This window comes from Nomascus leucogenys, chromosome 2 (assembly GCF_006542625.1).
Source record: "Nomascus leucogenys isolate Asia chromosome 2, Asia_NLE_v1, whole genome shotgun sequence".
NCBI classification, from domain to species: Eukaryota; Metazoa; Chordata; class Mammalia; order Primates; family Hylobatidae; genus Nomascus; species Nomascus leucogenys.
The window spans coordinates 51,221,792-51,247,928 of record NC_044382.1 but is presented as its reverse complement, the minus strand read 5'-3'; the positions used below and the strand labels follow the sequence as shown (position 1 = coordinate 51,247,928).

Sequence of the window (26,137 nt, the reverse complement as noted above, 5' to 3'; positions counted from 1 at the left end):
AAAATTAGCCAGGTGTGGTCGCAGGCACCTGTAATCCCAGCCACTCGAGAGGCTGAGGCAGGAGAATCACTTGAACTCAGGAGGCAGAGGTTACAGTGAGCTGAGATTGTGCCACTGCACTGCAGCCTGGGCAATGGAGTAAGTCTCTGTCTCAAAAGAAAAAACAGGAAAAGAAAAAGAAAACCTACATTTGAGAGGTTATGATCACGGAATGGACCTCGTCTGCTGACTTGCTTTATTGGGATTCAGGAAATCTCAAGCAGGGAATTAGAATTTAAAATGTTTCTACACCTGTAGTGTCTATAAGAGTCTTGCAGAAATGAAAGCATATCTCCTATGGAAGAAGGCTCCTTCATCCTAGATCTTGAAGAATCCTCATTGTCATTTTTTATTTTTACTTTAATTTTTAAATTTTTTAATAATTAAAAAATATTTTATTGTAGTTTTGTGTGTGTGTGCATGCATGTGTGTATAGCAACATAAAGTTGGCCATTTTAATTATTTAAAAATCTACAATTCAATGTCATTAGTTGTATTGATAATGTAGTCATTATCACTATTTCTAAAACTTTCTCATCAGCCCACACAGAAACTCTGTAACATTAGGCAATAATTCCCCATTTCTTCCTTCTCCCATATAATTATTTAAGGCTAATAATTAGTACATAGTCACAAAATAACCAAGCATAACACTTTCTTTTTTTTTTCTTTTTGAGACAGTGTCTCGCTCTCTCACCCAGCCTGGAGTGCAGTGGTGCGATTTTGGCTCACTGCAGCCTCCATCTCCCCCGTTCAAGCAGTTCTCGTGCCTCGGCCTCCTGAATAGCTGGGATTACAAGTGTCCAGCACCATGCTTGGCTAATTTTTGGATTTTTTAGTAGAGACTGGGTTTCACCATGTTGGCCAGGCTGGTCTCGAACTCCCAACCTCAAATCATCCGCCCACATTGGCCTCCCAAAATTCTGGGATTACATGCGTGAGTCACCATGCCCAGCAAGCATAAGACTTTAGATGTTGGAATTGTCACATACAAATTATGAAGTAACCATACTTATTATATTTATAGAAATACAAGATAAGTTTGAAAATATCTTCAGGGAATAGGAAACAACAATTATCTAATAGATTTGAAAAATGAAATGGAATGTCTTAAAGTAAAAAGTAGAATAACTAAAATTAAAAATTCAGGCCAAATGCAGTGGCTCACGCCTGTAATCCCAACACTTTGATAGGCTGAGGTGGGTAGATCATTTAAGGTCAGGGAGTTCGAGACCAGCCTGGCCAACATGGTGAAACCCCGTTTCTACTAAAAATACAAAAATTAGCCGGGCACAGTAGCAGGCCCCTGTAATCCCAGCTACTTGGGAGGCTGAGGCAGGAGAATCACTTGAACCGGGAGGCAAAGATTATAGTGAGCCAAGACTGCACCATTGCACTCCAGCCTGGGCAAGAAGAGGGAAACTCCATCTCAAAAAAAAAAATCAAATTAAATTAAAAATTTCAGTGTATGAGCCAGGTGCAGTCACTCACGCCTGTAATCCCAGCAGTTTGGGAGGGTGAGGCGGGCGGATCACCTGAGGTCAGGAGTTTGAGACCAGCCTCAACATGGAGAAACCCTGTCTCTACTAAAAGTACAAAATTAGCCGGGCGTGGTGGTGCATGCTTGTAATCTCAGCTACTCGGGAGGCTGAGGTAGGAGAATTGCTTGAACCTGGGAGGCGGAGGTTGCGATGAGCTGAGATCGCGCCATTGCACTCCAGCCTGGGCAACAAGAGCGAAACTCCATCTCAAAAAAAAAAAAAAAAAAAGGAAGGAAGCAGGGGAGGGAGAGAAAGAGGGAGGGAGGGAGGAAAGAAAAAAGAAAGGAAAAGAAAAAGAAAAAAAACCTCTTTTAATTGCAGAAACAGATTTTTAAGAGGCTTTCCCTCTATTTATAGATGTCCAGGATGAGCACAATGGCTTATACCTGTGATCCCAGCGCTGTGGGAGACTGAGATGGGGGAGGATTACTTGAGACCAGGAGTTCAAGACCAGCCTAGGCAACATAGCAAGGTCCTGTCTCTACGAAGCAGTTTTGAATATTTTAGCAGGGTATGGTGGTGCTTGCCAGTGGTCCCAGCTACTCAGGAGCCTGAGGCAGGAGGATCTTCTGAGGCCAGGAGTTCAAGGTTGCAGTGAGCCATGATCATGCCACTGCACTCCAGTCTGGTTATCAGAGTAAGACCCTGTCTCTAAATTTAAAAAAACAAGTGTCCTGTTATATCTAACTAAACACAGGATTTTAACCTGAGGGGTTAATGTCAAGTTAACCCCTGTGTAGAACCCTACAGGGTGCCTGATTAGGTTGGATAACTCCCTGAAATTATAGGCAGAGTGTTTATGTGTGTATTTTCATATTTTAGGAAAGAACTCTTTGGAAGAGTTTTACAGTAGTTCTGTTTGGTTTCCATGTGACACTACAGCTTTAAAGTCCTGCATGTCATGTTTGCTCATTTCACAATGATCACTTTTTCCAAGCCACTGCTAGCCTGGAGCACCTATCACAAAGACTTGCCTAATCATGTCATCAAGATATCTGTTAGGGTTAAATAAGGAAAAAATGGGCCGGGTGCGGTGGCTCACGACTGTAATCTCAGCACTTTGGGAGGCCATGGTGGGTGGATCATGAGGTCAGGAGTTTGAGACCAGCCTGACCAACATAGTGAAACCCTGTCTCTACTAAAAATATAAAAGTTAGCTGGGATGGCAGCACCTATAATCCCAGCTACTCAGGAGGCTGAGGCAGGAGAATTGCTTGAACCCAGGGGGTGGAGGTTGCAGTGAGCCAAGATCACGCCACTGCACTCCAGTCTGGGTTACAGAGCAAGACTCCATCTCAAAATAAAATAAAATAAAAATAAAAATAAGGAAAAAATGGAGAATTGAGGAAGAGTTTCCACCTTGCCTCTGTCACTGGCTGGTGCCCCAGACACAGGGCACATCTCCTAGCCCACCAAGCTTTTCTCAGGACACTTGGAGGATGTGAAAGATCAGCCCTGTCTTGCCAGAACTTTAGGCCAGGTGGCAACTCTCCGTGGAAGCCTTTGGCTTTTTCTAAACTAGTGAGAACCTGACAGGTCAGTCAGCTCTGCTGATTCTGCAGCTTTTCTTTGCATAGGCTTGAGGTGAAATGTCAGTAGAAAACTTAGGGGAAAAATAAACCTGAAGTTCAGGTGGTTCTCCTCCTACCTGGACCACCCATCTCAAGATTTTTAAGAGATGTGAGGAATGTTTTGTTTTCTTACCTAAATTTGGCTGACAGAGAAGTACCCATTATTTTCTTGGATATCAGAAGCCCCTCTTTTCTTTTTACCGGTAACTGTTTCTTTTGATAGCGTAAAGAGAATATATATGTGCTTTTTCACTCTTTGAAAGCTACATAAAGAAAATTAAATGAATGACGCCTGTCTTCTTTATTTCTTGCCTGTGATCAGCTGAATTATAAGTTTCACTGAATGCTTAGGGCAGTGATTACTTTCAATGCAGCGGTAATTGCCATTTCTTTCCCTTCCTTCTTTATGCCTTCAGTTAGGGCAGCTTTTTTTTTTTTTTCTGTACGTATTCCAGAACCCTGATTATCATGGTGTTCTTAAAGCACAGTTTTCCTGACTTCTGCCCTCTCACTCCTTCCCCTCTGGGATTCATTCACAGGTATTTGATAGAGGCAGCCCAGCACAGCTGCCTGTAAGCTTTCCAGTGGTGTTTTTTAATTTATTTTTTATTTAATTATTATTTTTACTTATTTATTTATTTTATTTGAGACAGAGTCTCACTCTGTCAGCCAGGCTGGAGTGCAGTGACACAATCTTGGCTCACTGCAACCTCTTCCTCCGGGGTTCAAGCAATTCTGCCTCAGTCTCCCAGGAAACTGGGATTGCAAGCATACGCCACCATGCCTGGCTAATTTTTGTATTTTTAGTAGAGACGGGGTTTCACCATGTTGGCCAGGCTGGTCAAACTCCTGGCTTCAAGTGATCCACCCACCTCAACCTCCCATAGTGCTGGGATTACAGGCATGAGCCACTGTGTCTCCAGCTGTGTTTTTGGATTTGTTCTATTTTATTTGTTTGAGTGTAGTAGAACAAGAGATTTAGGGGGCTTGCAGTAGCCTATAAAGATGTTGTGGAGTGGAGGTGTTTGAGAATCACTGGTTAAAAAGCTGAAACTCATTAAAATCCAAGTTCTTCATTTTCTTTCATATAGCTTTTCCATTATCCCTAATGTTGGCAGCACCTCAAGTTAGAATCATTCGTGAATTTCATTAACATTACTACCTCCCTTTTCCACATACTAAACAAAGATATCAACTAGGAACAAAGCAGTCCCTGTGAAGCCCAGCTAGCCACAGTGGAGGATGCTGGCTGTGCATGTGGGATGCAGAGTTCCTCTCCTTATGCTAACCTTGGAGTCCATGAGAAAGGAGATTTTTTTTGGAGTGAGGCTGACCTTATATACTTGAAACTGTGAGGTTTGCTATCTTGAGGGTTAGGATTTGCAAAGCTAGTATGATTCCAGTAGTTTATTTTCTCCAAGGCACTGCTGCCAGGTGGGCTGTCATATAGCAGAGTGATTGAGCATGCAGGTTTGCAGTCCTGCCCCACCACATGGCAGCTCTGTCATCTTGGGCCATATTTTCATCTCTCTGTTCCTCAACTCTTTGTGCCTCAGCTTCTCTCTTAAGTGGTATCTACTTCAAATGATTGTTGGGAACATTAATGGATGAATGCATGTAAAGCGCCTAGGACTGTACATGGCATATTGAAAACATTCAGTATTAGTGTCTTTGCTGTTATGTTTTTATTTATTAATATTTCATGATCCAAATGGCTTCCAGTAAATATGGCTGTCAGTAAATATAGATTATTCACATGTTTTTACTTTTTTCCCTCCAAAATGGGAATTAGAAAACACTTTAAGGAAATATATTGGCATCATCTTAGTGTTCAGATATATTATTTGGATCTTGATTTAAAGAGACAGACTCTGGGTATGGTTCTTACAAATTTTCAAGAGAACACTCAATGATGGTTAAGAGAAGTGGTCAGGCACAAAGAAATTTTCCTCCTGATTAAGGTAATCACCAATCTGTAATTGTCCTCTCTTGCAGCTCTAAGTCACAAAGATTATAAAGTATTCTGAAGAGAAGAAAACATCACCCTTTAGCAGGATGCTTCAGTAGCTCTTTAGTCTAACCCTGTTTTTTCCTCAGGCCTAAGTAACATTCACTTATCCTGAATATAAATTTGTTGGGGCCTGTCCACAGTTAACACAACTTTGGAGCTTTAGAGAAACTAAATATCAAATTGGCATGCTAGACGTAATCATTTACTCTAATTACAAAGACAGCCCAGCTATTCAGTTGAGTTCCCCATACTTCCTTTATTTAATAGCCAACTTCCCCAGTTTGTGCAACTTCCTGAATTCTTAGAGCTAAAATTATTGTTAGTTTCCATCATAATAAAAGGTCTCACATGCGTAACAACTGAAGTATCCTGCTAAAGGGTGGTATTTCCTTCTCTTTAGAGTTCTTTATTATCTTTGTGACTTAGATCTGCAAGAGAGGACAATCAGACTGGTGATTCTCTTTTCTTAGTCAGGAGGAAAATTTTATTGTGCCTTCCCACTTCTGTTAACCATCATTTGTTATTCTCTTTAATTAGAGCTTCCACTAGAGATTAATATACATTTTCATATCTTCTTTCTAGTTTTTTAAATGAACTTATTTTTATTGATTACTTTGAACATAGTCTTTTTTTTTTTTTTTCTCGACGCAGAGTCTCGCTCTGTCACCCAGGCTGGAGTGCAGTGGCGCAATCTCGGCTCACTACAAGCTCCACCTCCCGGCTTCATGCCATTCTCCTGCCTCAGCCTCTCCGAGTAGCTGGGGCTACAGGCACCCGCCACCATGCCCAGCTAACTTTTTGTATTTTTAGTAGAGACTGGGGTTTCACCTAGGTCTCGATCTCCTGACCTCGTGATCCGCCCGCCTTGGCCTCCCAAAGTGCTGGGATTACAAGCATGAGCCACCGCGCCCAGCCAAACATAGTCTTTAAAGAGTCAAAAAAGAGGGCGGATCACCTGAGATCGGGAATTCGAGACCTGACCAACATAGAGAAACCTTTTCTTTACTAAAAATACAAAATTAGCCAGGTGTGGTGGTGCATGCCTATAATTCCATCTACTCAGGAGGCTGAGGCAGGAGAATTGCTTGAACCTGGGAGGCGGAGGTTGTGATGAGTCAAGATTGCGCCATTGCACTCCAGCCTGGGCAACAAGAGCAAAACTCTGTCTCAAAAAAGTAATAATAATAAAATAAAGAGTCAAAAAAGCGGCCGGGCACGGTGGCTCATGCCTGTAATGCCAGCACTTTGGGAGATCGAGGCGGGTGGATCACGAGGTCAGGAGATCAAGACCATCCTGGCTAACATGGTGAAACCCTGTCTCTACTAAAAATACAAAAAAAAAAATTAGCCTGGCATGGTGGCAGGCACCTGTAGTCCCAGCTACTCGGGAGGCTGAGGCAGGAGAATGGCATGAACCCAGGAGGCAGAGCTTGCAGTGAGCTGAGTTCATGCCACTGCACTCCAGCCTGGGCACAGAGCAAGACTCTGTCTCAAAAAAAAAAAAAAGTCAAAAAAGCTTGTCCTTGTGCTTTTTTTTTTTTTTTTTTTTTGAGACAGTCTCACTCTGTCACCTCACCCAGGATACAATGCAGTGATGCAATCTCAGCTCACTGCAACCTCCACCTCACGGGTTCAAGCGATCCTCCCACCTCAGTCTCCATAGTAGCTGGGATTATAGGTGTGGGCTACCACGCCTGGCTAATTTTTGTATGTTTAGTAGGATTTCACCATATTAGCCAGGCTGGTCTTGAACTCCTGACCCTCAAGTGATCCGCCCACCTTGGCCTCCCAAAATGCTGGGATTACAGGTGTGAACCACCATGCCCAGCCCCTTGCCCTACTTTTTACACCCTAGTTCCAATCCCCAGAGATTGCCATCTTCATACCCCTCCTTTTTAAAGTAGTTTCTTCCAGTAATTATTTCTCTGTTTCTAAATAAAATGCTTACACAGACCTCTCTTGATTTAAAAAAATTTTGGACATGACCTGCTCACTTTCTACATGTTAGATGTGGACTTAGTGCACATGCATAGGTGCACACGCATAGGTACACACGTGCTCAAACAACTTCTGCCATTTCCCATCACAACTTTTGGCTAAATCATTGGGCACTGTTTACTGCTGACCACGTGGATGTTATTCAGTGCTGAGCCTAGTGCAGTAATCAGCCTTCCCTGCAAATTTGCTTCCTTTTCTGTGTACTTACTGATATATTTTCCAAAGATCCAGCAACTCTATCATGCACATATCATAATTTTGCTCTAGTTTTGTTTTATTTACCTAGACTTCAGCCTTTAACACCTATCCCATTGTCTTTTTCCTTGGTTGTGGATTCATACCTTTTTTACACCTTGTCACTTTAGTGAGATTTCAGGAGAAAGAAGATGCCAATGTTTGTGGTCATTCTGCTTTGTTAGTTGCAATTCTTTTTATTTTCAAAGTAGAACAGCTGAGTAGAGGTAACTACTGAGTAGCTGTTCTACTTTGAAAGACAAATTTGTTAAAATGTTTTAAACATAAATTTTAAAATTTATCACAGATTTTTAAAAAAATTTTATTTATTTATATCATTCAAAATTCAAAATGTTCCTAACACAGAGAAATGGTAAACATTTGAGTGATGAATATGCTAGTTACCCTGATCTGATCGCTATATCTTTTGAAACATGACCATGTACCCTATGAATATGTACAATTATTATTTGCCAATTAAAAAATTAAAAGAAAAAAAATTTTTAACTTACTAAAAGATACAAAAATAAAAAGTATCTCTCTCACATTTATCCCCTTGTCACCTAGTTTCCCTCTGCAGAAGTAATCAATATTATTAGTTTCTTGAGTATCCTTCCAGAATTATTCAATGAGTGTATATTTCCCCTTTGTACACAAATAGTTGAATTCAATAGAGATGATTTTGCATCTTGCTTTTTACTTAACAATAGATCTTAGAATTCATTTCATGACAGTTCTTTAAAAACATATTAATTTTTTTTTTTTTTTTTGAGAGAGAGTCTCGCTCTGTCGCCTAGGCTGGAGTGCAGTGACGCGATCTTGGCTCACTGCAACCTCCGCCTCCTGGGTTCAAGTGATTCTCCTGCCTCAGCCTCCCCAGTAGCTGGGATTCTAGGGATGCATCACCATGCACAGATAATTTTTCTTTTTTTCCAGTAGAGACGGGATTTTGCTTTGTTGGCCTGGCCAGTCTCGAATTCCTGGCCTCAAGGCATTCTTTCACCCACCTCAGCTTCTCAGATGCTGGGATTACAGGCGTGAGCCACTGCACCTGGCCTTATTCATTTTTTAAATGGATGCCTTATATTCCATTGTATGAATGACCATCACTTAATCAATTTTCTGTTGATGAAAATTTGTTTCCAGTCTTTTCTATTATGAATAGTGCTACAGTGATGATTTTGTACATAAGTAATTTCCTGCTGTGTTAATATACCTATTAGGATAGATTTCTAGAGTAGAATTTCTGGCTTACCACAGAATTTAGACTTTTAAATGTAATACACCATTTTCTTATGAATGCAAGACATTCTATGAAATGCAAAATACTTGATTTTCTTTTTTATTTTTTGAGATGGAGTCTTGCTCTGTCACCCAGGCTGGAGTGCAGTGGCACGATCTCGGCTCACTGCAACCTCCATCTCCCTGGTTCTAGTAATTCCCCTGCCTCAGCCTCCTGAGTAGCTGGGATTACAGGTACACACCACCATACCCGGCTAATTTTGATTTTCTTTTTTAATCAAGTAACAGGTTACAATTCATTTCCCCTCTCTTTCTATTCTCACCCTGCAGGGGCAACCAAAACAGATTTGGATACAAAAGGAAGCTCTGCTCTTGGCAGTGGATTTCCCTTTATATTTAAGATATGCTATATTGTTTTCTTCCTTTTTCTTCTATTTTAAAAACCTGCCAGGCGTGGTAGCTCACGCCTGTAATCCCAGCACTTTGGGATGCCAAGGCAGGCAGATAACTTGAGCTCAGGAGTTCAAGACCAGCCTGGCCAACATAGTGAAACCCTGTCGCTACTAAAAATACAAAATTAGCCAGGTGTGGTGGTATGCACCTGTAATCCCAGCTACTCCGGAGGCTGAGGCAGGAGGATTGCTTGAATCCAGGAGTTGGAGGTTGCAGTGAGCTGCGATTGTACCACTGCACTCCAGCCTGAGACAGTAACAATAATAATAATAAAATTTTTAAAATAAGAAATAAAAACCTAAAAGGGCAGATATGAAATATTTTCTTATAGTTTCTTAATAACAACTTTTTGAGCTATAAGTCACATACCATACCATTGATCCACTTAAAGTGAACAATTCAAACCAGGTGTAGTGGCTCACGCCTGTAATCCCAACACTTCGGGAGGCTGGGGTGGGAGGATCACTTGAGTACAGGTGTTTGAGACCAGCTTAGGTAACATAGTAAGACCTCGTCTCCACAAAAAATAAACAAAATTAGCCATGTGTGTGGTGGCACACACCTATAGTCCCAGCTATACTGAAGTGAGAGGATAACTTGAGCCCGGGAAGTTGAAGCTGCAGAGAGCTGTGATTATACCAAAGCACTCCAGCCTGGGCGACAGAGCAAGACTCTGTGTTAAAAAATAAAAAATGAGGCCAGGTGCAGTGGCTCACGCCTGTAATCACAGCACTTTGGGAGGCCAAGGCAGGCGGATTGCCCAGCCAGCCCAATATGGTGAAACCCCATCTGTACTAAAATACAAAAAATTAGCCGAGTGTGGTGGTGCGCGCCTATAGTCCCAGCTACTTGGGAGGCTGAGACAGGAGAATCATTTGAATCCGGGAGGCAGAGGTTGCAGTGAGCTGAGATTATACCACTGCAAACCAGCCTGGGCAACAGAGTGAGACTCCATCTCAAAAAAAAATAAAATAAATAAATAAATAATGAAATAATGAAATAAACAATGCACTGGTTTTTAGTATATTTTCAGAGTGTGTAACCATCACCACGGTCAACTTTAGAAGTTTTTAAAATTTTGAGACAGCGTCTCCCTCTGTCACAAAGGCTTGAGTGCGGTGGTGTTGTGCTAACTCACTAAACCTTGAATTATTGGGCTCAAGTGACTCACTTACCTCAGCCTCTCAAGTAGTTAGGACTACAGGCGTGCACCACCATGTCTGGCTAATTTTTTTTTTTTTTTTTTTTGAGACAGAGTCTCGCTCTGTCACTCAGGCTGGAGTGCAGTGGCACGATCTCGGCTCACTGCAACATCTGCCCTCTGGGTTCAAGCAATTTTCTTGCCTCAGCCTCCCAAGTAGCTGAGAGTACACATATGCACCACCATGCCCTGCTAATTTTTGTATTTTTGGTAGAGATGGGGTTTTGCCATGTTGGCCAGGCTGGTCTCAAACCCCTGGCCGCAAGTGATCTACCTACTTCAGCCTCCCAAAGTGCTGGGATTACAGGTGTGAGCTGCTCTGCCCAGCCTATCTGGCTAATTTTTAAAATTTTTGGGCCGGGCGCGGTGGCTCACGCCTGTAGTCCCAGCACTTTGGGAGGCCGAGGCGGGCGGATCACGAGGTCAGGAGATCGAGACCATCCTGGCTAACACGGTTAAACCCCCGTCTCTACTAAAAATACAAAAAATTAGCCGGGCGAGGTGGCGGGCGCCTGTAGTCCCAGCTACTCGGGAGGCTGAGGCAGGAGAATGGCGTGAACCCCGGGGGGCAGAGCCTGCAGTGAGCGGAGATCGCGCCATTGCACTCCAGTCTGGGTGAAAGAGCGAGACTCCGTCTCAAAAAAAAAAAAAAAAAAAAAAAAAAAATTTGTAGAGATGGGGTCTGGCTATGTTGCCCAGGCTGGAATTTTAGAACAATGGCCCCCAAACTTTTGGGCACCAGGAACTGGTTTCATGGAAGACAATATTTCCATGGACAGGGCGGTGTTGGGAGGGCGGGGATGGTTTCAGAATAAAACTGTTCCACCTCAGATCATCAGACTTTCCATTCTCATAAGGAGCACACAACCTAGATCCCTTGCATGTGCAATTCACAATAAGGTTCACACTCCTGGGAGAACCTGTTGCCTCCAATGATCTGACAGAAGGCGGAGCTCAGGCAGTAATGCTCCCTTGCTGCTCACCTCCTGCTGTGTGGTCCCGTTCCTAACAGGCCATGCCCAGTACCAGTCCACAACCTGGGGGTTGGGGACACCTGTTTTAGAATGTTTTCATCACCCCAGAAAGAAACTTCATAACTATTAGCAGTCACTCCCCACTTTCTCAAACTACCACAGCCCTAGGTAACCACTAAATCTACTTTTCCTATGTAAAGATCTGCCTATTCTGGACATTTCATTTCAATGGAATTATACAATGTGTGGGTTTTTGTGTTTCTTGCAGTTTTGTTGGCAGAAATATCTGTGAGTTTCAAGTGAGTAGGTGGTTTTCCGGGTTGCTGTGAGTATTTTGGGAGGTTGTTATCTGCCCAGGAGAAATGAGGCAGGTTAGTTTTGAAGTAGTAATGGCTTAGCAGTTCCCTGGGATAGAGCAAGTTAGCAAAGACATTTTAGAATTAGACTGACTTTCCTGTTAATGCAAGAGTACTAAGTAAAAGTACACGACACGCAAACTCCTTTTGCTACTCAGAATCACTGAGTAACATGTTGTGGGATCATCTTGAAGTCAACACTGTTTTGATCAAAATATGTTTGTGGCTTTCAGGGAAGTCTTGGGGGAAGAAAAAAAACAGTTATTTTACAAAGTTGACAGTCTGTTTTCTTACATGTAGTTATTGTAATAACATTTTTTTTTTTTTTTTGAGACAGAGTCTCACTTTGTCGCCCAGGCTGAAGTGCAGTGGCGCCATCTCGGTTCAATGCAACCTCCACCTCCTGGGTTCAAGAGATTCTCCTGCCTCAGCCTCCTGAGTAGCTGGACTACAGGCGCACACCACCACACCCAGCTAATTTTTGTATTTTTAGTAGAGATGGGGTTTCACCATATTGGCCAGGCTGGTCTCGAACTCCTGACTTCGTGATCCACCCGCCTCAGCCTCCCAAAGTGCTGGGATTACAGGCTTCAGCTACCGCACCTGGCCTTTTTTTTTTTTTTTTTTTTTTTTTTTTGAGATGGAGTTTTCACTCTTGTTGCCCAGGTTGGAGTGCAATGATTCAATCTTGGCTTACTGCAACCTCCACCTCCCGGGTTCAAGTGATTCTCCTGTCTCAGCCTCCCAAGTAGCTGGGATTACAGGCACCTGCTACCATGCTCATCTAATTTTTTGTATTTAGTAGAGACAGGGGTTTCACCATGTTGGTCAGGCTGGTCTCAAACTCCTGACCTCAGGTGGTCCACCCGCCTCGGCCTCTCAAAGTGCTGGGATTACAGGCATGAGCCACTGCACCCAGCCTAACTTTTTTTTTTTTTTTTTTTTTGTGACAGAGTCTTGCTCTGTCACCCAGGCTAGAGTGCAGTGGTGCGATCTCTGCTCACTGCAAGCTCCGCCTCCTGGGTTCACACCATTCTCCTGCCTCAGCCTCCTGAGTAGCTGGGACTACAGGTGCCCGCCACCACGCCCAGTTAACTTTTTCTATTTTTAGTAGGAAGGGGGTTTCACCGGGTTAGCCAGAATGGTCTCGATCTCCTGACCTCATGATCCACCCACCTCGGCCTCCCAAAGTGCTGGGATTACAGGCGTGAGCCACCGCACCCGGCCGCCTAACATTTTTTTAGTTACGTTAATTCACCAATATTCTATGTACTGCCTCCAAAAAAAGTTCAGAATGCTTCTGTGAACTCTTCCCAGTTTGGATTCACTTTTACCTTCTTTGTATCTCATCTGTTGCACCACATCCTAAAATGCAGTTTCCTACAATCAGAGCAGAAAGAAATCTCTCTCACACAATCCTTTGGGTCTCATTGCCAAAGGGATTGATGTGTGATGTTTTCTTGGATCTTGTGCTGACCCAGAAATTACCCCATTTTCAAGTCACGAAGGAATTATCAAGTGTGATGGGCCCATGATCATGTGAAGGTTATGGCCATGCTTCCACAGAGTGTCAAAGTACAGAAAGTTTTTTCGAAATAAATAAAAACAGCCACACAAAATCTCATCCCTTTCATTTTTATACAATCTTAACCATCAGGTATGACTCTCTTCACTGCTTGGTAGGTAAAGGGGGAACTGCTCTTATTCTCCAGGGATTTATAAACTCATAGGTGGCACCTGTATCCTAGAAGGTAAAACTCAAACAGCCAGCCATTTGGCAGCCGTCCGTGGAACAGGCCAGCAGGAAGATAAACAATTGCTATTAGATCTGGGACTGTGGGAAGCAAGGAAACTTGGCTTTGCTTTGGCAACCTTTTTATGGAAGACTGGGAGAACTAAAAGCTCCCTAATGAGTTTAAAGTTTAGCATTATAGGAAAAGCAAAAAAAATCTGAAAAATCATTGTTAATCTGAAAAAGGGTGTGTTAGGATTATTTTAATTGAAAAACAGTCCAACTGGCATGAGCATTAGAGGATGTTTATTGGCTTTTGTATCCAGAAAGTGGAGGGGGTAGAGTACACCTGGGTCCCGGAGATGAAAATATGCCATCGGATCTCTTCCTCTTCTCCCTCCCTCTTGGGCTGGCTCTCCTCTGTGTTGGTGTCATTCTTGGGTGGGCTTTTTCCACGTGGTGGCCACTGGCAGCTCCAGGTTAGTCTCTTCAATGGGTGGTGGGGAGGGGAATTTATCTTTCCCAGTAGTGTCAATGTGGGTTTCAGGATCGAATCTCATTCCCCGTTCGTGAACCAATCATGGTGGTGGGGATGGAATGGAAGATCCTAACTGGCCAGCCTGGGATACAAGTTCACACCTGGAGGGGGAAAAAATGGTATAGTTAGCCCACTCAAACCACACAGACTGAGAGTAAGAAAGGGATATTTCTCCAAAAGAACACCATGGTGTTGTTACCAGAAGAGAGAGTAGATGCTATGTGTAATCACATGTCTGCCCACTACAGAGAGGAAGTCCAGAGCTCATTTGGCCAGGATAGTATGTTCACAGAAGTAAATGACTGTTCTCTACTAAAGACTGAGAGAAAATAGGAATAAACAACAGTAAGGGCCGGGCATGGTGGCTCACGCCTTTAATCCCTGCAATTTGGGAGGCCGAGGCAGGTGGATCACCTGAGGTCGGTAGTTTGAGACCACCCTGACCAACATGGAGAAAACCTGTCTCTACTAAAAATACAAAATTAGCTGGGCATGGTGGCACATGTCTGTAATCCCAGCTACTCAGGAGGCTGAGGCAGGAGAATCGCTTGAACCCGGGAGACGGAGGTTGCAGTGAGCTGAGATCACGCCATTGTACTCCAGCCTGGGCAACAAGAGCAAAACTTTGTCTCAAAAAAAAAAAAAAAAAAAAAAGACTATGTTAAACAACAGTAGGAGGGACTTTAGTAATAGGTTTCAGAAAAGCTAGAAATAGATCAAAGTTTTATAAAGCAAATCCCATTTTTCCACTGTTTTCCATTGCAAAGTCATGACTACATTCCTAAAAGGAAACACCCACCAGATTTTCTGAGTTGAGAACTTCTGATTTTAGAAAGTAGCTATGGGCTGGGCGCAGTGGCTCACGCCTGTAATCCCAGCACTTTGGGAGACCGAGGAGGGCAGATCACCTCAGGAGTTCGAGACCAGCCTGGCCAACATGGTGAAACCCCGTCTCTACTAAAAATACAAAAATTAGCCAGGCGTGGTGGCAGGCACCTGTAATCCCAGCTACTTGGGAGGCTGAGGCAGGAGAATTGCTTGAACCGGGAGGTGGAAGTTGCAGTGAGCCGAGATCACGCCATTGCACTCCAGTTGGGTGACAGAGCAAGACTCCATCTCAAAAAAAAAAAGTTATGATAGCTGCAAATCTGTAATATATACCAGGCCTTGTAATATATCAGTGATATAACACCTGCCAGAATTGCAGTTATGGAGGTCTTTTAGAAGTTGGAGGCTATTTCTGTTTTTCTTTTTTATTTTTTTGAGACCTCACTCTGTCACCCAGCTGGAGTGCAATGCTGCAATCATAGCTTACTGCGGCCTGGAACTTAGGGGCTCAAGCAATCCTCCTGCCTCGGCCTCCGAGTAGCTAGGACTACCGGCACACATCATCACACCTGGCTAATTTTTTAAAAGATATTTTTATAGAGATGGGGTCTCCCTATGTTGCCCAGACTGGTCTCAAACTCCTGGCCTCAAGTGATCCTCCCACCTCAGCCTCCCAAAGTGCTGGGATTACAGGTGTGAGCCTCTGCACCTAACCCCCTCTTCTTTCTCTTAGCAAACAATTCATTTACCCTTAGGCCTCAGACATTTTTTTCTTTTTTTCTTTTTTTTGAGACACAGTTTCGCTATTGTTGCCTAGGCTGGAGTGCAATGGTGCAATCTCGGCTCACTGCAGCCTCTTCCTCTCGAGTTCAAGCGATTCTCCTGCCTCAGCCTCCTGAGTAACTGGGATTACAGGTGCCCAATACCACACCCAGCTAACTTTTTGTATTTTTAGTAGAGACGGGGTTTCACCATGTTGGCCAGACTGATCTTGAACTCCTGACCTCAAGTGATCTGCCCACCTCGGCCTCCCAAAGTGTTGGGATTACACGCGTGAGCCACCGCACCCAGCCGACGCAGACATTTTTTTCTATGCTACAATATTCCATAACTCCGTGTTGAACCTCCAGGGACTTCTTCGTCATTTTATATAATAGAGTGAACTACAACTACAGTGTCACATTTTGGCAACAGTGTTGTGCCACAGCCTGAATCTCTCAAGAGCAGAGCTTCTGCTTGCGTAAGATTGGAGCCCATCTTAGGACTTCCTAAGATGGACTCTGGATTGGAGGTGTGGCTTAGGACCACATGCAGAGGTGTTGGCTTAGGACCACCATGCAGAGACTTCCCAGGCTCTTTGGAAGCAAGAAAAGGTGGGGGTGGGGAGAGCAGAAAGGAGGATGGGCAGACAAGTGTGGCCCTCAGCAGGTGCTCCGCCTTCACAGCTCAGCAGATGCAGCGGATTTAAGAAGCCAGTGAAGAGTGTGGATGTGATTTAGAAGAGAATGGAATCACAACCTATAACATGAAAAACTGCACATAGACTTTGCCTGCAAGGCTGTCAGTTTAAACACAAGAATGGTAAACTTAAATGAAAAATAAGTATGGATTTCTCAAGTATTTATATTACTTCTTCCCCATTCTCTCTTTCTTAATTCCTGAAATTTATATCAGGACTGTATATTTGAACCCTTTTTACTCATCTATCCATTCATCCATTCATTCCTTTAGTAGGTAGTTACTGAGTACCTGACACGTGCTAGGATTCTTCTAGGCATTGGGGATACAGCAGGGAACAAAAGAAAATCCTTGATTTTATTATAGAGTTCACATTCCAAGAAGGAGAGCAGACAATAAGGAAATACACAACCTGTCAGGTGATATTAAGTGCTAAGACAAACGAAGCAGGGTGAGAGGAGTAAAGAGTGGCAGGGGAAGGAGGCTGCTGTTTTATATGTGACAAATGTGATCTGTGAGCAGAGACATGATAGGGTTTGGGAGCAAGCTGTGAGGCCACCAGGAGGAGCAGCAGCCGATGCAGAGGGGAAGTGAGGCCGCCTCCTCTGGGCCAGGATCACTTGGTCTACTGGAGAATAGCAAGGAGGCCAGGAAGCAAGGGAGAGTGTTAAAAGCTGAGATCAGAGAGAGAACAAAGGAAGGCAGGGGGTGGGGACTGCTCATATTCAGGGGAGAAGGGAAACCACTGAGGGGTCTGGGCAGGATAATGAAGGGCCCAGACTTATTATTCAAACCAAATAGCTCCATCTGCAATGGATGAAAAGGGTAGAAGCAGGGAGACCAATGAGTAGATTATTGGAGAAACCCAAGGCAGAGTTGATGGGCCAGGGTGCTTGGGGTAGAAGTGGGTTCTCATCCTGGAACCCCTATTTCTACCTATTCCTTCTTTACTTTTTTTCTTTTTCGTCACTGTTCTTTATAGTGTGTAACCGTTTTCCTGTTCTCTGCTAAAGACTAATGAGATAAAATAGGAATAAACAACAGTATAGACATGAATCGTAGAATTTGTAGTTACATAGTTTTGAGGCCGACCAGGGGTTTTGTTCTGGATCTGTCTGGTCATCTCTCACCTCCCTGCCACCCCTAAAAAGGTTGCTGAGTATGGGGCTGGGCTCAGATTATGATAACACTGTTCCAGGCTACACATTTGGAAGGTGCTGCTGTGGATGGGAGAGAGGATCAGCAAGTCCTACGAAGGGGGACTCAGGGTCAGGGTCTTCCCTATTTCTGTTGATTAGGAAACTCAGCCATGAGCTTAGATCTAATATTGATCATGTCCAGGATGCTTTGAAAATGTTTCCTTGTGGAAATTGCTCCCATCACTGGCAGTTCTACAGAGGGAAATTATACAGGAATGGAGAACTGCAGCAAAGGCAGGAGGCACTGCCTGGATCATAGAACGTCAGTGCTGGGAGTGACCTTAGAGATCATATCAGGCTGGGACTAGACAAACGCAGGAGTCTCAACTACCAGGCCCATCTTCGTTCCACTCACTATGCTGACTCTCCAAACAATAGGCAGCCCTTGCTGGGAGAGCTGTAGAGATGGTTTTCAGCGTCTCTGTGTTCATCCCATCACAGGGTGACTGGTTTATTTGATTTTCGATCCTAAAGAGTAATGAATCCTTTCTTTTTGTTTTCAACCCCAGGGGTTGCCCTGCTGTCAGACGTCTATCCTGAGAAAATCTTGCCGGACTTGTTGGCTCAATATGACAGCAGCAAAGACAAGCACACACCAGAGACCAGAATGAAAGTCGGGGAAGTCCTTATGCGAATCGTCAGGGCACTAGGTGAGTTTTCTTGTTCCATCCACCTGGAAAAGGGTGGAGGATCAGTTTGACTTTGAAACCAAAATGTGTGTACCTGGGGGCTTGTTCCACTAGCGGGTGAGGGTAGTTTCAGGGCTGGGATGAACTAGTACCCCTTTAGGAATTTAGGAAATATTCAGATGCCTACTATGAGACTGAAAGCAACAATGTCCTTTTTCTTAAAACTGCTTAGTCTCTGGCCAGGTGCAGTGGCTCCTGCCTGTAATCCCAGCACTTTGGGAGGCCGAGGCAGGTGGATCACATGAGGTCAGGAGTTCAAGACCAGCCTGGTCCACATGGTGAAACCCTGTCTCTACTAAAAATACAAAAATTAGCTGGGTGTGATGGTGTACGCCTGTGATCCCAGCTACTCAGGAGGTTGAGGCAGGAGAATCGCTTGAACCTGGGAGGCAGAGGTTGTGGTGAGTCGAGATCACACCACTGCACTCCAGCCTGGGCAACAAAATGAGATTCCATCTCAAAAATAACAACAACAAAAAAAAAACTGCTTAGTCTCCTTCCCCGGGAGCTGTGTTGGGCCCTGATTTTCAGTGGAGCTGGAATTAGAAGTCTCACACTTGAGCAGCAGCAAGCACAAAAGGAAGAGGAATGTCAGCTGGGCACCGTGGCTCACACCTGTAATCTCAGCACTTTGGGAGGATCGCTTTAGGCCTGGCAGGAGTTCAAGACCAGCCTGGGTAACATGGCAAAACCCCATCTCTACCAAAAATTAGCCGGGAGTGGTGGCACACATCTGTAGTCCCAGCTACTCAGGAGGCTGAGGTGGGAGGATCACCTGAGCCTGGGAGGTCGAGGCTGCAGTGAGCAATGATTGTACCACTGCACTCCAGCCTGAGCAACAGAGCGAGACTCAGAAATAAAGAAGAGGAATGTCAAGCAGGGAAGGAAGAGTGCTGACTCTTGCTGAATGTCTACTGTGTGCCAGGTTGTCCATATATATAATCTTATCTAATTTCCCAACAAATCTTGTAAACAGGCTGTTACTAAACCTGTTTTACAGATGAAGAAACTGTGGTTCATACATCTTCAGCAATTTGTCCAAGACTCATTCAGCTGGTAAGTGATAGTGCTGAGAATTGAACCACCAACTTGAAGGAAGTTGCTCTAGGCTGTATAAGCTGACAATAGTAGTTAAGGGATAGGCTCTAGACTTACACTGCCTCACTTCAAATCCTGAACTGCTGCTGCCTTTTTTTTTTTTTTCCCGGTAGAGGTGAGGTCTCACTATGTTTTCAGGCTAGTCTCAAACTCGTGGACTCAAGCAGTCCTCCCACCTCAGGCTCCCAAAGTGCTGGGATTATAAGCATGAGCCATTCTGCTTCTTATTGGCTGTGTGATCAGGGAAATGTTTCTTTCTTTTCGTTTTGTTTTGTTTTTTTCAAGACAGGGTCTTACTCAGTCACCCAGGCTGGAGAGCAGTGGTGCATTCACGGCTTACTGCAGCCTGAACCTCCTGGACTCAAGTTATCCTCCCTCCTCAGCCTCCCACATAGCTGGGACTACAGGCATATGCCACCATACCCAGCTAATTTTCTATTTTTTGTAGAGGCAAGGTCTCACTATGTTGCCCAGGCTGGTCTCAAACTCCTGGGCTCAAGCAATCCTCCTGTCTCTGCCTCCCAAAGTGCTGGGATTACAGGCGTGAGCCATCGCGCCCAGCTGAGGGGAATGTTTCTTAACCTTGGGTGCCTGAGCGTTCTAATGTGTAAAATGATGATATTATTGGTTTGGTTTTTGTTGTTGTTGTTGTTATTTTTGCAACAGGGTCTCCCTCTGTTGCCCACATTGGAGTTCATTGGCACGGTCATGGCTCACTGCAGCCTTGACCTCTTAGGCTCAAGGTATCCTTCTACTTCAGCCTCTTGAATAGCTGGGACTAGAGGTACATGCCACCACGCCTGGCTAATTTTTGTATTTTTGTAGAGATGGGGTTTTACCATGTTGCCCAGGCTGGTCTTGAACTCCTGGCCTCAAGCAGTCTTCTCACCTTGGCTTCACAAAGTGCTGAGATTATAGGCATGAGGCGCTGCACCCAGCCAGAATGAGGATATTAATAACACTTAACTCATAGGGCTGTTGTAAAGATTAAATAAGGTAATTCTTACGATGGTATTTGGCATACAATAAGGGCTCAGTAAAATTTTATTTTTGCCTACGCAAAAAAGATTTAAACATTTTTTAAAGGTTAAAAATGAAGGAAAACAAATATTTTTTGCTGTTTATTGAGTGCTCATATGAAGCTAGGAGGTGGGACCCTAGGGAAAAAGGACAAAGAAAACAATAGTTCATTCTGAAGAGAGGGGTTAAATTAAGATGAATTTCTCCATAAGCCAGCAAGTACACTTTGAATATTTTTATACTGGGCTGTATAACATAGAATTGAGAGAAGATTCATTTATTTAACCTGTGCTCCATAGACTTAACCATTAGCTGTCACACTGAATATCACTAGAAGCCTTAAAATAAGGCAAATCAATCATACAGGTGAGAGCCAGTGGTGTACAGTATCCATTTGAGCCAGCTAGCGGCCATATTGAATTTTGAGAATGAGGTTCCATTTTAGGGCTGTGTTCTTGTCATGCATGGTCTATGTCAGATTGTGTTATAAAGTATAGCTGTTGGTGGTTAATATTTGGCTTAATAACAGTGCCACACTTCTTCTATTCTTTAAATGATATCAGCACTTCTTAGGTACTGCTGTATTTGTCCTTGGCTTTTTAGTAATTCCATTATATACCCACTAGCCTGTTATCTAAGGCAGAAAAAGAAGATATAATCTCAGCTTCAGCTTGGGCAATTTGTCTGTGAGCTATAGTAAAACTTGTAAATTTTATTCTTTATCCGGTAGGGGAAGATTTTGGAGAACAAAGTGGAGGTGGGGTAGCTTTTTGCCACTTGCATCAGGAGATCACACTGAATTCCTCCTTCATCAGCACGTCAGAGGATTTATAGAAATTCCATATAGCCATGCACTGTTTGTATGGACATAGCCCTTAATTTTCCTAATTTCTAGGTGACTGTTCTGGCTAAGGTTGATAGAACCTAGGTCTCCAACCACTTAAATCCTTTTATCAGTGAAAGGAGAATTACTTGAGAGTGAAATTTATTTTGTTTTTTTGTTGTTTTTTTTTGTTTTTTTTCTGACCAATGGATTCATGTCACAGAGAGTGAAATTTATTTATTTATTTATTTATTTATTTATTTAATTTTTTTTTTTTTTTTTTGGAAATGGAGTCTTAGGCGGGCATGGTGGCTCACGCCTATAATCCCAGCACTTTGGGGGCCAAGGCGGGCGGATCACGAGACCGAGACCATGATCAAGAGATCGAGACCATCCTGGCCAACATGGTGAAACCCCATCTCTACTAAAAATACAAAATTAGCTGGGCGTGGTGGCACGTGCCTGTAGTCCCAGCTACTCAGGGGGCTGAGGAGGGAGAATCTCTTGAACCTGGGAGGCAGAGGTTGCAGTGAGCTGGGATTTCACCACTGCAACTCCAGCCTGGCAACAGAGCCAGACTCTGTCTCAAAAAAAAAAAAAAGAGATATCTGTCACCCAGACTGGAGTGCAGTGGTGCCATCTTGGCTCACTGCAGCCTCCGCCTCCTGGGTTCAAGCGATTCTCCTGCCTCAGCCTCCCGAGTGGCTGGGACCACAGGCCCACACCACCATGCCCAGCTATTTTTTGTATTTTTAGTAGAGACAGAGTTTCACCATGTTGGACAGGCTGGTCTCGAACTCCTGACCTCAGGTGATCCGCCCGCCTTGGCCTCCCACAGTGCTTGGATTACAGGTGTGAGCCACTGCACCCAGCTGAGAGTGAAATTTAAAAATACATTTTTTTTCTAAGAAGAAAGATGAACTTTCTATATTTGCCTTAGTTCTGAATTTGGATCTAAAACATGCCAGACAAGTACACCATTATAATAAATCATTCTCTCATAGTAGGTGTGAGGGGTATACCACTGGGATTATCAGAGCTGAGAAGAATATAAACCATACATAGACAACATCAGCGTAACATGTGTTTTCTCTGGTAGACCTCTACCTTTGGGATGATAAACACTAAAAGTACATATTTCAGAGTCCCCATTGGCCAGTCCAAATCATTTCCTGGGGTGAAAGTGGAGGTGGGGATGAAGGGCTGGATAGAGTTGAGAGGCCTTACTCCTCCTTACATACTCTTGTAATTAGCCCAATTTCCAAAACAGCCTTCTGGCATTTCAAAGCAAATTCCACTAATTCTCAAAGTTCCCTTCTTTCTGTAGCCTACTCTTCAGAGTGTCCAACTGTAAACATAGCCTTAGCTTTAACTGCTAGTTTGTTTCATATCATCAACTTGTCCTGGTGCGTAGATGAAGTGGTGTATTGAAATCCTTTGAATAACATTAAAGCCCAATTTGACAACATATTCAATATTCTTTGTTTTCTAGTGTTGTGGAAATGCTATGAACAGCCACTTGGTAAAGCTTCTCTAATAAGCCCCCTAGTTCCATCAGCCTAGGCCTTGCTCTCTCCCCTCCTCTACCTCTTCTCTGCAGTGGTGGGAGTTGGTGGGAGAATGCAGCCCACCCGTGGGAGCAGGGTGCAGTACACTATGTTACCTCTCTGCATCACGCTAGTTCCCTAGCCACACCTACTTGTCTTCCTGCCACTAGATCATGGTGCAAAATCAGCAGGAGCTTTTTTTCTTTCCATTAAAAAAAATTGAGGTAATACATATATACAGTAAAGTATATTAGGTATATGTTTGTTTTTTTTTTTTTGAGACAGGGTCTCTTTCTGTTGCCCAGGCTGGAATGCAGTGGTACGATCATGGCTCACTGCATCCTTGACCTGTCAGTCTGATCTGCCTCCCTCAGCTTCCCGAGTAGCTAGGACCACAGGTGTGCGCCACCATACCCGGCTATTTATTAAATTTTTTATAGAGATGGGGTCTCGCTGTGTTCCCCAGGCTGATCCCGACCTCCTGGGCTCAAGCGATCCTCCCATCTCCACCTCCCAGTGTGCTGAGATTAAGGCGTAGACCACAGCACCCAGCCTGAAGTATATGAATTTTTTTTTTTTCTTGAGATGGAGTCTTGCTCTGTCGTCCAGGCCGGAGTGCAGTGGTGTGATCTTGGCTCACTGCAACCTCCACTTCCCAGGTTCAAGGGATTCTCCAGCCTCAGCCTCCCGAGTAGCCGGGACTATAGGCACGTGCCACTGCGTCCAGCTAATTTTTGTATTTTTAGTAGAGATGGGGTTTCATCATGTTGGCCAGGCTGGTTGCAAGCTCCTGACCTCAGGTGATCCACTCACCTCAGCCTCCCAAAGTGCTAGGATTACAGGCGTGAGCCACTGCGCCGGGCCCAGGAATATTTTCGAAGATATTTGTTGCTAAAATGTCTTCCAGAGAAGTTGTGCCAGTTTATATTATCAATGTTTGTACCCTCAAAAGTATGATATATTCTATGTATTATCATTTTTAAAAATCTTTATCAAGGAGATATATAAAGGAATGCTATCTTGTTTTTATTTTCATTTATTCAATTGATAAGGTTAAATATTTTCCATATATTGACTAGCTAAGATTCTGTGTACGTGGAGGGTGTGCATGTGTGTGTGAGAATTACATATTCTAGTCTGTTGTTTTTTCATTAGGGTATCGATTTTGTTTTTTGACTTTTTTTGTTTGTTTGTTTTTGTTTTGAGACAGAGTCTCGCTCTGTTGCCCAGGCTAGAGTGCAGTGGCACAGTCTCAGCTCACTGCAACATCCGGCTGCCAGGTTCAAACAATTCTCCTGCCTCAGCCTCCTGAGTAGCTGGGACTACAGACATGTGCCACCATGCCCGGCTAATTTTTTTTGGTATTTTTAGTAGAGACGGGGTTTCACCATGCTGGCCAGGCTGGTCTCGAACTCCTGACCTCGTGATCCGCCCTCCTTGGCCTCCCAAAGTGCTGGGATTACAGGCGTGAGCCACCATGCCCTGCACTTGTTTTTTGATTTTTAAAAGTTTTATGTATTTAAAGATCTTGAACCATTGATATTTATATCATAAATATTTTCTTTTAGTTTTGTTCATATTTTCTTTTTGACACACAGAAGTTTTTAATTTCAATGAAGGTAAATCTATCTTTTCCCTTATGATTTTTCTCTTATATAGAAAACAGCTTTCCCAAACCAGGATTACATAAGTATGAATCTGTCTGTCTGTCTGTCTGTCTGTCTGTCTCTCTCTCTCTCTCTCTCTCTCTCTCTATATATATATATATATACATATATATATATATATATTTTTTTTTTTATTTTTTTTTTTATTTTATATATTATATATTTTTTTTTTTTTTGAGATAGGGTCTTGCTATGTTGCCTAGGCTGGACTTGAACTCCTGGGCTAAAGCAGTCCTCCTGCCTTAGCCCCATGATTAGCTGGGATTATGCACATGAGCCACTGCACCTATAGTTCCAGCTACTCAGGACTCCGAGGTGGAAGGATCTCTTGAGCCCAGGGGTTTGAGGTTGTTATGAGTAGCTGGAACTATAGGTGCATGCCACCACACCCAGCGAGGCTTTATGTATTTTTATGTCTACTTTTCAATGTAGAAAATATTGTGGAAGGAGGCTGGGCGAGGTGGCTCATGCCTGTAATCCCAGCACTTTGGGAGGCCGAGGTGGGCGGATCACAAGATCAGGAGATCCAGACCATCCTGTCTAACACGGTGAAACCCCGTCTCTGCTAAAAATACAAAAAATTAGGCGGGCATGGTGGCACGTGCCTGTAGTGCCAGCTACTCGGGAAGCTGACGCAGGAGAATCTCTTGAATACGGAGGCGGAGGTTGTGGTGAGCCGAGATCGTGCCACTGCACTCCAGCCTGGGCAACAGAGTGAGACTCCATCTCAAAAAAAAAAAAAAAAAGAATTGTGGAAAGATTTTGGTTCAGTCTCTTTTATTTAAGGAACAATTTAGGAGTTTTTGTACTCCTAGAAATTTAATCTTAACACGTTGTTAAATTACCAATCATTCCAAATGTTTTTCCATCTGTTTCCTCTGATGTGGTCCAATGTCAATGTTGACAATAACTTGTGGATTGTTACATGTCATTGCATTTCTTTTTTCTCTTTCTTTTTTTTTTTTTTTTTTTTTGAGATAGAGTCTTGCTCTGTTACCCAGGCTGGAGTACAGTGGCGTGGTCTCAGCTCACTGCAACCTCCGCCTCCCGGGTTCAAGCAATTCTCCTGCCTCAGCCTCCTGACTAGCTGGGATTACAGGCATGCACCATGACACTTGGCTAATTTTTGTATTTTTAGTAGAGATGGGTTTTTGCCATGTTGGCCAGGCTGGTCTCGACCTCCTGACCTCAGGTGATCCACCTGCCTCGGCCTCCAAAAATGCTGGAATTACAGGCGTGAGCCACTGCACCCAACCCATTGCATTTCTTAGAACTTTTCTTAAAATATAACATATTTTCTGTATAGTAATATGTTCCTGATATTACTATTACTGCACCCAAGGTAATGAATTGGTCATTGAGATGTTACTTGGCAAATTGAATTAAATCAAAAGGGATTATTAAATGCATCTTTGTGGGTATTTCCTTTTGCCATTGCCTAGAGAATTAATCCGATCTGCTGTAGACCACACTCCTTTCTCACATATGCCTGATGCCTGATTTGGAATGCTCCAGAATTCAAAACGTTTTGAGCACTGACATGACACACTCAAAGGAAACGCTTATTGGAGCATTTTAGATTTTTGGATTAGGGATGCTCAACTAGTATATATTCTGCAAATACTCCAAACTCCAAAAAAATTCAAAATCTGAAAAACTCCAAAGCATTTCTGTCCCAAGTGTTTCAGATAAGAGATACTCAACCTATGTCTTCTCTTTCTTTGGCAATGTCTGGAGACACTTGGTTGTTAGAACTGGCTGGGGAGGGGATTATTATGGCATGTAGTAGAGCCCCTGGATACTGCCAGGCATCCTAAAATGCACGAGATGGCCACCTACAACAAAGAAGATGTGGCTCAAAATGGCAGTAAGACCTCTGTTGAAACACCTTGTTCTAGAGCCCACGTGGGCCATTCTG

The 26,137-nt window shown here is 43.5% G+C and overlaps 1 protein-coding gene across 2 annotated transcripts in view; it reads left to right on the top strand.

The window, feature by feature from the left end:
• TANGO6 (transport and golgi organization 6 homolog) overlaps positions 1–26,137 on the top strand; it is a 251,374-nt gene that overhangs the window by 119,583 nt on the left and 105,654 nt on the right. For both annotated transcript variants that reach the window (XR_004026078.1, XM_003262930.4), the window contains exon 15: positions 17,885–18,025. Coding sequence is in view for 1 of the 2 variants with exons in the window: in XM_003262930.4 (XP_003262978.2) it covers positions 17,885–18,025 (141 nt within the window). In the remaining variant the exon portion in view is untranslated. The remainder of the gene's footprint in view (positions 1–17,884; positions 18,026–26,137) is intronic.